Source organism: Triplophysa rosa, linkage group LG8 (genome assembly GCF_024868665.1).
Source record: "Triplophysa rosa linkage group LG8, Trosa_1v2, whole genome shotgun sequence".
NCBI lineage: Eukaryota > Metazoa > Chordata > Actinopteri > Cypriniformes > Nemacheilidae > Triplophysa > Triplophysa rosa.
In genome coordinates this window covers 3,160,270-3,173,226 of record NC_079897.1, presented here as the reverse complement: position 1 = coordinate 3,173,226, position 12,957 = coordinate 3,160,270, and the positions used below count along the sequence as shown (strand labels likewise).

The 12,957-nt window shown below is 39.2% G+C and overlaps 1 protein-coding gene across 1 annotated transcript; it reads right to left on the bottom strand.

The window, feature by feature from the left end:
- Positions 1 to 7,772: 7,772 nt before the first annotated feature.
- Positions 7,773 to 9,885, bottom strand: LOC130558215 (1-phosphatidylinositol phosphodiesterase-like). Its single transcript, XM_057340510.1, has 3 exons — positions 9,873 to 9,885; positions 9,657 to 9,709; positions 7,773 to 8,622 (listed from the first exon to the last, which is right to left on the bottom strand). Exons 2-3 carry the CDS (start codon positions 9,704 to 9,706, stop codon positions 7,773 to 7,775), a joined length of 900 nt encoding a protein of 299 aa, XP_057196493.1. The 5' UTR covers positions 9,707 to 9,709; positions 9,873 to 9,885.
- Between the last annotated feature and the right edge of the window lie 3,072 nt (positions 9,886 to 12,957).

The following is a 12,957-nucleotide window of genomic DNA, read 5'->3' as shown; positions in this document are numbered from 1 at the left end:
GAGAATAAAATCATCAGACTCGGTCGAGACCAACTAGAACAGTGATTCTCAAACTGGGGGCCCTGGCCCCCTGAGGGGCCCCAATATGGCTCCGGGGGGTTATATATGGCTCCACAGATTTTGTGGCATTTTATGAAATATAGAAATTTATCATGAATTGTATGAAAAATAAGACCACCAACCAAAAGAATTGATGTTCCTGCATTGTATAAATGAATATGTTTTTGGTTTAATTAAAATTCTAAGTTTAAGATTATAAGTCTTTATTTGGGGGGCAGCAAAGCAATGCACTATACACAAAGGGGGTCTTACAAGTTACAACAAAAAAGTTTGAGAACCACTGAACTAGAACATTTGGCAAGTCCAATGATCAAGTCCGAGTGCAGATACCAACGAGTCCGAGACTACAGAAAAACGTCTCGAGTCCGGACTCAAGTACTACAGCACTGCCTCTGAATGCATTTTTGACAAATATCTTCATTATAAAGAAAAACCTGTTGAACAGGTTCTTTAACAAACAAAACTCACCTGAATAGTGATTTGTGACAGAAAACTAGTAGGCTACTGTAAAACAACGTGGATCTTTTTATAAACAATTATTTAACTGTTCCATCAGTCAATATTGTTTGCCCAAAACATACACTATCAAAATATTCAAACCCAAGGATTTACGGGCAATCCTGCATTCTGAAACAATAATTTAAGTTAATTGCATTTGGATGTCGTAAGTTAACTAGTCTTTAAGATTTTTTATTCAATTCCAAAATTTGAGTCATAGCTTGATTTTTAAGTACGAATGACATGAGGACTTGCAATACATTGCATGAAACAAAAGAAAGCATATGATCAGCATTCTTTTAGAAAATCAGGTTCTGCGGGTATACAAGCAAGGCTCACATACGTGAAAATCCCTCCCAGTTTAATGTTTCTTTATGATTGTAATGAAACATTTTAAAACCTTGTTTTTTCTATCCTAACAAATGATAAAATATGCTTATCATTCTAGTTGACTGCAACAAAGCTCTTGTAGGAGGAAAACATGCTAAAAATCCACCTGCATGTTATAATTCAGGTAACACCTGCTTCATTTTTGCACACTGTATTTTTTTCAATAGCTTGTGAATTTCACAGATATTAAACAACGTAAACTTATAAAACATACCTTATGTGTAATTGTAGGTCATTTTCAGCCCAGAATGAAGATGAACTCTGTCCTGCTCTGTCGAAGGTGGAGCTGTTTTGTGTCTTTCAGCAAATCTCATGATAGATTTTCTTGTTGTTCCTGTTGACACTTAAAGAGCCCACTTGTATAGGATGTCACTGAAGACATTAGTAACATTATTCCATTCAATTCAATTCAATATTCGTTTATATAGCACTTTTCAATTTTTTTCAAAAAAAGATAAATAGACAAATAAATAAGAGACACAATATATGGTGTTATACATTTACATTTACATTTAGCAGACGCTTTTATCCAAAGCGACTTACAGATGAGGGAAACAATGGAAGCAATTGGAACATAAGGACAACAAAAAGCATAAGAGCAATAAAAGAAAACTGGTCTCATAGCCTAGCACAGTATACAGAGCTTTTTTTTTTTTGAAAGAGTGGAAAAGAAATAGAAGTTAGAACTGATCAGTCAGGTGTTGACAGAAGAGATTTTTTTTCAGATGGTTCTTAAAGATCGCTACAGAATCTGCTGATCTTGTAGCAGCGGGCAGATCATTCCATAAATGTGGAACCGATCCCGAGAAGGTACGTGAGAGAGATTTTTTACCTTTTTGGGATGGCACCACAAGACGTCGTTCGTTTGCAGAGCGTAGGGATCTGGCGGGTATATACGTCTGCACAGTGGCGGAGCCAGACAATTTCCATAGGGGTGGCCAGACTGAGACCATAGCTCACACAGGGGTAGCACAGAAACTGATATCATCTTTTTTTTCCCTATGTGGCAAGTCACTGTGGATCTAGTAGTGTTTCTTAGTCACTCACTCATTTACTTAAACAGGCAGTGATTGCCATGTAGAATTACATCATGAAGATCCACATAAGCTTTTTAATGTATTACTAAAGATTAAAAAAAAGATCTGAAACAGTGTGGCATTGCAGAAGGTGGTGTCTTTTTAATTGGTGATAAAGCTCACACCATAATGACAATTTACAAGACATAAGAATATACCAGAATGCACTTTTATCAAACAAACATTACAATATCACAGAAAAACCAAAATATAGTAACCTTAACATTATGGGCAAGCATTTCAAAAATATTCCTTCATTTGGCTGCCAACTGCCAACAAAACATTTTAATTCCCTTTCAAGGATATGACACAGACAGACCACCACCATTAAGCTAAATCAGCACTGAAAGTTGACTTTACTTTTAATGGCCGTCTACAACGCTCTTTTAAATGACACTGACACAGTGAAACTGTTTATAGCTTGCGTGTCATGGTTCTGCCCCACCTTGTCTTGCTTCTCTTGACCTAGTGGCAGAACCATGATAGAACCTCTTGTTTTATGTGGAGAGTGACGTTTTGTCCCTCATGGTCTTCCACTCTCCGGTGTGGCGTCTCTGTTCCCGCCCTTTCGTCTCGTTATTGTTTGTTAATTAGTTCATGTCCTGCACCTGTCCCCTCTTGATTTATCCCCTTTATAATGCCCTTGTGTCTTCTGTCTCGTGCTGGTTCATTGTTCTGTTGTGTTCTGTTTGTGTCATGTGGGTGAGTTATTGTTCTGTAGTTAGTTTAGTTTATTGTGGTTATGTCAAGTGTTGTTATTATTTCTAGTCTAGTTAGTCCCTGTCCTTGTTGCTATGTTTTGTTATGTTCCCCCACGTGGGTCTTTGTTTTGTATTTTTTAGTTATAATTAAAGTCTGTCTTGTTAACCCCTTACCCGCTGTCTGCACTTGGGTCCTCTGTCCTTGTCCTCACCACCCACGTTCATGACATTGCGACTTTCCTACTGCTAAGTTAACAGCCTAAATTAACTTCGCAAACTGTACTATGTCTGCGTGCATTAAGACAAGAAACATTTCAAACATAGTGAATAAAATTAATTCTTCTTGTTAACTTACCTGTGACCTCTTCTCTCGCGGCGGGAAACAGACAGTCCTCCGACTGCACGCGCAAAGTCCGTTGGAGCCCCCGCGAACAACAACAACACTACTTCTTCTTCTGTAATTGTGTTGGTGGTTGAAATTCAAGTTGAGTGTATTACCGCCAACTTCAGCTTGGGTGGAGAAGTACTTGTTTGAGGTGCGCTGTTGAAATGCATCCATATGGGAACAACTGTGTACAGAAATGGTTCCGCAAAAAAGTTGCCGGCAAAGTGGTGGGGGGCTGGGGGGGTGGCCAAAGATTAATTTATGGTGGCCTTGGCCACCATTGGCCACCCCCTGGCTCCGCCCCTGCGTCTGCATTAGCGAGTGAAGGTAAGGGGTTGCCAAATCAGTGGTGGTCTTGTAGGCCAGGAGCAGAGTCTTGAATTTGATTCGAGCGACTATAGGGAGCCAATGTAACTTAGTGAAGAGAGGGGTGACGTGCGCTCTCTTCGGTTCATTGAAGACCACTCTTGCCGCTGCATTCTGGATCATCTGTAGAGGTTTGGCTGTGCAAGCTGGAAGTCCAGCCAGTAGTATCATCTTGAGATAAGAGAGAGAAAGAGGGGAATGAGCATGTGTCGGGGGTTTGGGCGTGATCAAGAGTTAACAGTAGCTGTTAAGTCGGATGGAGGTGAGGGGGCAGAGTACGAGAGTACGAGAGTCAGGTGAGTCTTTAGTTTTAGTGTGGTAGTACTGGGTTTTTGCAGAGGAGACATCAGCAGAGAAAGAAGAGAGGAGAGACTGATAGAGACCGAGGTCAGCGGGTTCTTTAGGTTTTGCGCCACTTTCTCTCAGCAGACCTGAGCGTGGCGCGATGCTCACGGAGAACATCAGATAACCAGGGGGCAGAAGAGAATGTACGAGATGGCCTAGATGTTAGAGGGCATAAGTTGTCTAAGCAGGAGGTTAGTGTGGAGCAAAGAGTGTCGGTGGCACTGTTAGTATCCAAGAGAGAGAGCTGTTCAGAGAGAGGGAGCGTAGCGGAGACAACAGAGTATAAGCAGGAGGGAGAGAGTGATCGTAGGTTGCGCCGGAATGTGACCAGTGGGGAAGCATGTGTAGTGTCTGGAGAAGTTAGGTCGAGATCAAGAGTGATGAGGAAATAATCCGACGTGTGCAGCGGGGTGACCTGGGAGTGATGAGTGGAGCAGTGTTGTGTGTAGATAAGATCTAGTTGATTACCAGACTTATGGGTTGCTGAAGTGGGAACTCGCTTGAGGTCAAACAATGCAGTCAGGTTGTTGAAGTTGGCAGCCTGTGGTTTTTCAAGGTGGATGTTGAAGTCTCCAAGTACCACCAGAGGAGTACCATCCTCGGGGAAGGATGACAGAAGCGTATCCAACTCCTCCAAGAAATGTCCAAGCTGATCTGGGGGACAATAGATAACCACAACATCAGTTTTAACAGGGTGGATGATAGTAACAGCATGTGACTCGAAGGAGATGTTGTCACATGAGGGTGCCAGCTGTTTGAATTTCCAGTCTTTGGGGATAAGTAGACCGGTTCCTCCACCCCTCCCTGATATGCATGGGCTGTGGGAGAAAGTGTAGTTATTTGAGAGAGCAGCCGGTGTGGCAGTGTCCTCTGGCTGGATCCAGGTTTCAGTGAGTGCTAAAAGAGAAAGACCAGAATGTTTAGCAATAGCTGTGATGAAATCTGCTTTGTTTACAGCAGACTGGCAGTTCCATAAACCAATGGGAAATGTAATTGAGGTAGTTGTGGACGTTGAAAGAGTGCGCAGATTATTAGCATTAGCATTGCGCGGCCTTCTACGTGATACCGGTGATTTACGAGTTGCAGTAACAGTAGGGATTTGAAAACACATATCAAAAGCTGGGAATAAGAAATATACAAGACAAATAATAAGAAGAGAATAAATAGAAGTGCAAAAAGTTAATACTGAAGTGCAATACTCAAGTGCCTTGTCGGTCTCAGTGTCCTTGCTCGGTGGAGTCGCACAGGTAGAGTCGATGGTCTTTACGCTCTTCGGTCTTTACGCTCTTCGGTCTTTACGCTCTTCTGTCTTCACGCTCTTCGGTCTTCACGCTCTTCGGTCTTTACGCTCTTCGGTCTTTACGCTCTTCGGTCTTTACGCTCTTCGGTCTTTACGCTCTTCTGTCTTCACGCTCTTCGGTCTTCACGCTCTTCTGTCTTTACGCTCTTCGGTCTTTATGCTCTTATGTCTTCACGCTCTTCGGTCTTCACGCTCTTCGGTCTTCACGCTCTTCGGTCTTCACGCTCTTCGGTCTTTACGCTCTTCGGTCCTTACGCTCTTCGGTCTTTGCGCTCTTCTGTCTTCACGCTCTTCGGTCTTCACGCTCTTCGGTCTTCACGCGCTTCGGTCTTCACGCGCTTCGGTCTTCACGCGCTTCGGTCTTTACGCTCTTTGGTCTTTACGCTCTTCGGTCTTCATGCGGTGAGGGCTGCACGCAGTGGTTAATCGCACTTAAATACCCATCTGAATCACGCAATTGAATTCAGCAGGACACGCCTCCCAATATCTCCCAATAACAACGAAACCAGCACGAGAACAAGCGCAACTTCAACACGTGACAAATGCGGAAATAAACAAAGCAACGACACTGCATTTAAACTCAATAAGACAAGATTAATCAATTACACTTACGCGTTTCAGTTGACTTCATTATAATACATGAAGTTAATGCAGTTTTTAATTAATGAAATTTAACTAAAATAAACAATATTTTATAGGGATTTAACAATATCAAAATCTCACTGTACAATAATAACTCGGTATACCGCCCACGGTACAGTATTTATTGCTATTTTTTTATGACAAATGATGACTTGGAAATGTGCCGTAAGCATCCTCTTTTCTTTACTCTCTAATCAAAACTGTTGCTTAGAGGTATGAGTTATAGAGATGGGTCACATGACCTAAAAATCCCTTTTATAAAATAAAATAATTGTACCAGATGGACTTTGCCAAAGGTAACATCTATTATTTTTTCTAACATTCTCTATGTTAGGCCAGAAAGACCTTTCGTTTCATACAGTCACGTGACCATGATGATATTGAGACAATTTTGCTATAGCGATAACACAATTTCGATAATATTGTTACATCCCTACTACGTTGGATTGTAAACTCACGTTATACAATGGTTAATAATAGTATGATTACTGATGCGGAGCTACTTACAAAATTTAATCTTCAAAGTATTAAAATGATATCAGCACACCCAAAATGATATTGTAAACATTTCACAATCTATATATATTGAGAGAGAGAGAAGATGGATATAGTGTGTGCTCAAACAACTTAAAAATGAAAAAAGTGCTGGCAATGCTTTATTATTGAGAAAATAACAGAAAATAATTAACACATTTTTTCCCATGCACTTTTACAGCATCAGTTTTAAAAAAGTATATGATAGGCTACTACTATAAAAGGCAGATACTTACACTCACCTAAAGGATTATTAGGAACACCTGTTCAATTTCTCATTAATGCAATTATCTAATCAACCAATCACATGGCAGTTGCTTCAATGCATTTAGGGGTGTGGTCCTGGTCAAGACAATCTCCTGAACTCCAAACTGAATGTCAGAATGGGAAAGAAAGGTGATTTAAGCAATTTTGAGCGTGGCATGGTTGTTGGTGCCAGACGGGCCGGTCTGAGTATTTCACAATCTGCTCAGTTACTGGGATTTTCACGCACAACCATTTCTAGGGTTTACAAAGAATGGTGTGAAAAGGGAAAAACATCCAGTATGCGGCAGTCCTGTGGGCGAAAATGCCTTGTTGATGCTAGAGGTCAGAGGAGAATGGGCCGACTGATTCAAGCTGATAGAAGAGCAACTTTGACTGAAATAACCACTCGTTACAACCGAGCTATGCAGCAAAGCATTTGTGAAGCCACAACACGCACAACCTTGAGGCAGATGGGCTACAACAGCAGAAGACCCCACCGGGTACCACTCATCTCCACTACAAATAGGAAAAAGAGGCTACAATTTGCACGAGCTCACCAAAATTGGACAGTTGAAGACTGGAAAAATGTTGCCTGGTCTGATGAGTCTCGATTTCTGTTGAGACATTCAAATGGTAGAGTCAGAATTTGGCGTAAACAGAATGAGAACATGGATCCATCATGCCTTGTTACCACTGTGCAGGCTGGTGGTGGTGGTGTAATGGTGTGGGGGATGTTTTCTTGGCACACTTTAGGCCCCTTAGTGCCAATTGGGCATCGTTTAAATGCCACGGCCTACCTGAGCATTGTTTCTGACCATGTCCATCCCTTTATGACCACCATGTACCCATCCTCTAATGGCTACTTCCAGCAGGATAATGCACCATGTCACAAAGCTCGAATCATTTCAAATTGGTTTCTTGAACATGACAATGAGTTCACTGTACTAGAATGGCCCCCACAGTCACCAGATCTCAACCCGATAGAACATCTTTGGGATGTGGTGGAACGGGAGCTTCGTGCCCTGGATGTGCATCCCACAAATCTCCATCAACTGCAAGATGCTATCCTATCAATATGGGCCAACATTTCTAAAGAATGCTTTCAGCACCTTGTTGAATCAATGCCACGTAGAATTAAGGCAGTTCTGAAGGCGAAAGGGGGTCAAACACCGTATTAGTATGGTGTTCCTAATAATCCTTTAGGTGAGTGTATATGAATTGTATTACTTTTAATTAAGATTGATGACCGCCTGAATCAAATCAAAGCTTGGAAAGTCCATGGCTATGATCCCAAAACATGGTTTGGAAGATTCAGTATTTAGGTAATTTAACAGCCATGGATTAATTTCCCTGGCTACATCCTTGGGGGTTAAAGGTAAACCTCTAAATAGGTGTAACCCAAAAAAAGCACCTGTGCCACTTGAGTAATTCAGAATAACAGAATCTTTTCCACAATTGTTTCTAGTATTATTTAGATGAGTCAAAATTAAATTCTTCTTTCTTTCAACATTACTTACTTTATGGTCGCCCTTTTTATCGGTTCCATTTAGAAAGATACCCAAATAAAAGCTGTTTTTCTGAAAATAAACAATTTTTCCTCTTACATTACCAATTTTTGTGGCCTCATCGGAGTCAAATCTGAATATGCTATTGGGGTCATTTTCAATCATGTTTACAATCGAATCTGCAACCCTGCCTTTAAACCAAAAAACAGGCTTAACTCTGACAAACACCGTCTCGGTTTTAAATTCAGATAAAAAACTTTTAGTTGTGTTTAAAACTTCTGGGAATGTTATATTTTGGTACATTATTCCATGCTTAATTTCTAAATTTTCTCCAGACACTCGAAGATCCAAGTAGCGTATCCCAGCCTTTAGTTGGTCCATCAGTGACCATGCCTGGCATTCTGCGTATCGACTTCCACGAAGAGCCAAGGTGTCATGAGTACCAGGAATGGTGATTTCATAAATTGACTTGTTATTGTCTAGAGTTGCCATCCAGCCAATGTTGTAAGATTTGGGGAGATCGAGTCTCTCATCATCATTATATCCTTCTATTTGACAAGCACTCCTATGCAATCTGTGAAACAAAGTCAGAGTTTTGGGTCAACAATGTCAAGGTTGGTTTAGTTCTTCATAGACCAGTTGTCAGAACCATATGGACTTCGGGGATGGTTTCACATTTAGTTCGATTGCCTGGTCCAAACCCTAGTTCGATTGCTCTGCCCTCCCCCTGCCCCCGCTGGGCTGCGTTCATATTATTTTATTTGGTCCGAAGCGCGGTTCGTTTGCGTCATCAAGCCGGCAGCTGTTTATGGAGACAGATCAGTCTCAATAGCTGTTTACTATGTCACTTGTAACGACAACGCAGGAGAAGGCGGGAAAATGCATAACTTTGCCTGCTTCACTTTTATACATTTTTGTTTTTGAACCATTAGTTTTGAATCCAAAGCTTAAGTACATAACATAAACAGGTGGTTCAGTATATTGGTAATACATACATTCTCTGAGAATTTTTATTTTAAGTTTTGGCTAAAAATCACATCCATAACACAAGAATTGCCCAGATGTTAATTTTAGGTTCCTGGACTTTTAAAATGACTTTTTCTATAGAGATGAGTATGGCTGAAATAACATGCTAATGTTTATTGTTGTAATTAAGAGACCCCCATCAATTAAATTGTTGACTTTAAGGGCTGAATATTGAAAAATGTAACACATTTAAGATCTTAATTTTAAAACCGAAAAATAATATAAAAAAGATCCAAGAAAGCTGATTAACTCACAAATAGTCCCAAAATGTCTAATGAAAAGAGTACACAAAATAAGAATATGCTAATAACATTTTGACAAAAATGACAGGTGACAATAAGCATTTACGTTTAAAAGAAAACATGAAAAGCCTATCACAATGCTAACTTACCATGAAATGACCAGATTAATTTTCAAAATGAATAGACATAAAATAAGACAAAAGGCAGAAAAGAGTGTGGCAATCAGTATTTAATGTAAAAATACAATAATGCTGTTATTGTTATTAAATTTTTAACTTACCCTACTCCCAACGAGCCAATAAAGTAAATACAAAACATAAATGATTGTTGTTATACTTACAGAAGCAATATGATGCACAGAATTGTTCCAGTAACTTTCATCTTTACCATTGCCTTAAGAAATAAACAATATTTTAATAACAATAATCATTTTAAAAGTAAATATGAGAATGAAGAAGCATTTTAAGCACAAATTTACACGAAATTTAAACAAAAAGTTTAGTTAACATTTTCAAACATTTGTTACGAGTACAAAAAAAGAAAGCGAAAACAACACCTCAAACTTGCTGTAGACATCCAGACTCCAACCTTCATCACAGCAGAACCTCTTCAGTACTGATATTTATAAGAACTAGCCTTATCGCAACTTACTGACACCATGGTATTGGTTTGATGTAAATTTGCATGCGGTGGCTGCAGAAGACTTACTTGAATAATTTATAGTTGTCAACATTTACATGTGGTTAGTCTGCTATAGGTGCTAGGCATGTGAAAGTAAAGGAACTGAATGTCAAGGCATATTTAATATTTCCATAATGTCATTAAAACTTAGTCTATTGTTGAAATGTCTTTGGTGGATGCCTGAAATTAAGGTTGTCTTAATGTTTTATTATTCAGAAAATTAAAATGTGTAGTAGTGAAAGGGAACATTTTCAGGAAATAGCGCAAATTGCGTGGACTACTAATTGTTTTTTAAGTAATTCAACCTCTGACCTGTCAAAATGCTGAATCAACTGAAATACAAGAACTTAAGACAAGCTTCTCCTTTTGTTTCGCGTAAGAAAGTCGTCCGTACAGACTTCAAACAACCAAATGATCAGCCAATTTGCATATTTATGTAAGTGATCCCTTTAGTTCACTATATCGTTCTACGATTACTGCCATATGCAAACTATGGTGCAATCATTACCATAGTGTAACGGTTATGACAGCGAGCAATAATAGCCCATACTACAGCATAAAACTTATCCGTTTGTACAATAAAAACTTAAGTGGCCTTACGTTTCCATAAAACTTTTGAATAAAACTCTCTGGGTGAAAGCATACACAAAATAATATTTATATATGGTAATTTTATCGTTTGGAAGATATTACATCGATAAAAGATGGAATCCTCGACATTTTGAACTGGAACCTCCATGCCCCCATTTCTAGCACTGAAGTGGTGCTGACGTCCAACTAAAGATACTGTTGGACTTTAAAGGCAGTCCTGCATGCTCAAAAATTTGCACAGAGACGTTCTCCAAAATTAAACAGAAGTTTTATTATCAGATGTAAAAAGGTAACAAAGCTTTGGGTTGTCAGACGATCTCCTCACTCCACCACAAGCCAACAACACAAAATATTCAAAAACACCCATATTTATTAAGTATGTGACGTCGCTCGCATCTTCTGACTCCTCCTCTGCCTTTTAAGGAGTGCTGCTCCCTTTCCACCAATCACCGTGAAGTCCTTTTTCTTAGTTCCTGTAAAATAACATTTCAAAACGTATATCCTGTGGTCAATCGCCAGTCCTGAGGAATGTTCTCCAGGACAGTTTCTTTTGGGGAGTGGTCTCCTAGAAACAGTTTATTGTGGCCGGACAACATACCAACATTCTTAACATTCTTTTAGTAAAAAGAAAACACTCAATCATCTAATGTTTTTAATTATATAGCGTTGTTTCTTAATCCTATGATTCATTAAAACACATCACAACTCATGATTATACTTAAAACATATGCAGTGGATTGATTCATAACATTTTTATTCTTTATGACTCTTTGTGACTCTTTGTGTGTGTGTGTGTGTTGATCTAGATAATTTATGGCTCCAACCCCCATTTGCCACAGTAACTATTTTACTGAGTAAGATAGCAAGCACATGACAAAATCACACAGCTTAATGATTTAATGAAAGAAAACACTTATTGATTATATTGATATTTAAATCATACTTTTATCTGAAAAATATTCCCACAATACACTGAAGTGTATTTATACACTTAAAATATATTTCAATAAAAGACTAATATTATTCAAAACAAATTTTTATTTAGGCATAATATTAAGAAATGTGCATTGTGTAGTACTCCAAATATAGTTTAATTATAATTTGATATCAGTAAGTCTTAAGCGAAATGTTATTACATAAACTATATGAAAGAAATCTATTTTAAATGTATTGCTTTTTAACTAGAATTGTGAAAAGAGTTTTGACTTAACACACACGCTTTAATCAAATCATTTAAATGAACACACATTTTTTTATATTTTTAAAAGAAGTTGTGCATCTTTATGTCTGTCGTGTCACACCAATAAGCAATAATAATTTGGACTTCCGCAACAACTGAGAAGGTGCATGGTGAGGTCATTCTTATTATTTAACCTAGTTTTTGATACACTTCTGATACACAATTGTTGGGTCCAGGGGTTAACAAATGTCTGTTTTGTTCCATCTGTTGTTAGCGTGTGAATGTCCCGAGCACGTGGGTATGGTTTGACAAATCCACGTGCTCACTGTCTGCATGTTAATGTGCCCCGCCAGCTGCCACCTATCATTCCCTCCCTCTAGTCGTAGTGTTTTCACCTGGTGCTTATTAGTTTTTCCCCATTTATTCACTGCCACTTCTCGCCATCTTTGTGTGATCGTTGCTTCAGTTTGGACTGTACCTGGCCCCGGTTGCATAAAGCACCTTAAGTTTTTCCCTTAAGTATGACACTTAAGGGGTGATTTTCCTTTACCAAAGACAATACGAGAATAACTTAAGTAAAACTTAAGGTATACTTAAGGACACACTTAAGGGAAAATTACACTTAAGGTGCTTTATGCAACCGGACCCTGGCCTTAGCCTTAGCAAGTTCCCCCCTGTTAAGGCTTGTCGTGTGAATGAGTTTTTGTGGATACCAACTTCTTTTGGATTAATCTTTTCCTTGGATATTATTAAGACTCTGCAGTTTAGTTGGACTATTTTACCCTCGTGTTTTATTTTTGCCCAGGCTCTAGTCTTTTTCTTTGGGTTTTTTTTTTCTTCGGTTTTGTTAACGCCCTACTCTCCACCACCGCTGCGTCACCCGCTGCCGGTGGCTTGTCGGCCTCTGGATCTTGAAATTGTCGTGATGGCAGTCTCAATCTAAATCTGGATTTGTCCGGGATGTTGCCTACCTGTCTTCCCCGTGCACCACAGATAACGTTAGGCCTATTTTGTCCTTATGCTTCCATTTTACTTGGTATACCATATGAAACGATGATTAAATATTTATAAGCAAGCATTTTTATTATTATTATAAAATGACAGAAATCCTCCTCAGCTGCACCAGTGTCTTCTGAACGCCGAGTCTACAACAGTGAAAAGTACGCAGGCGCCACCTGGTGGTATATAC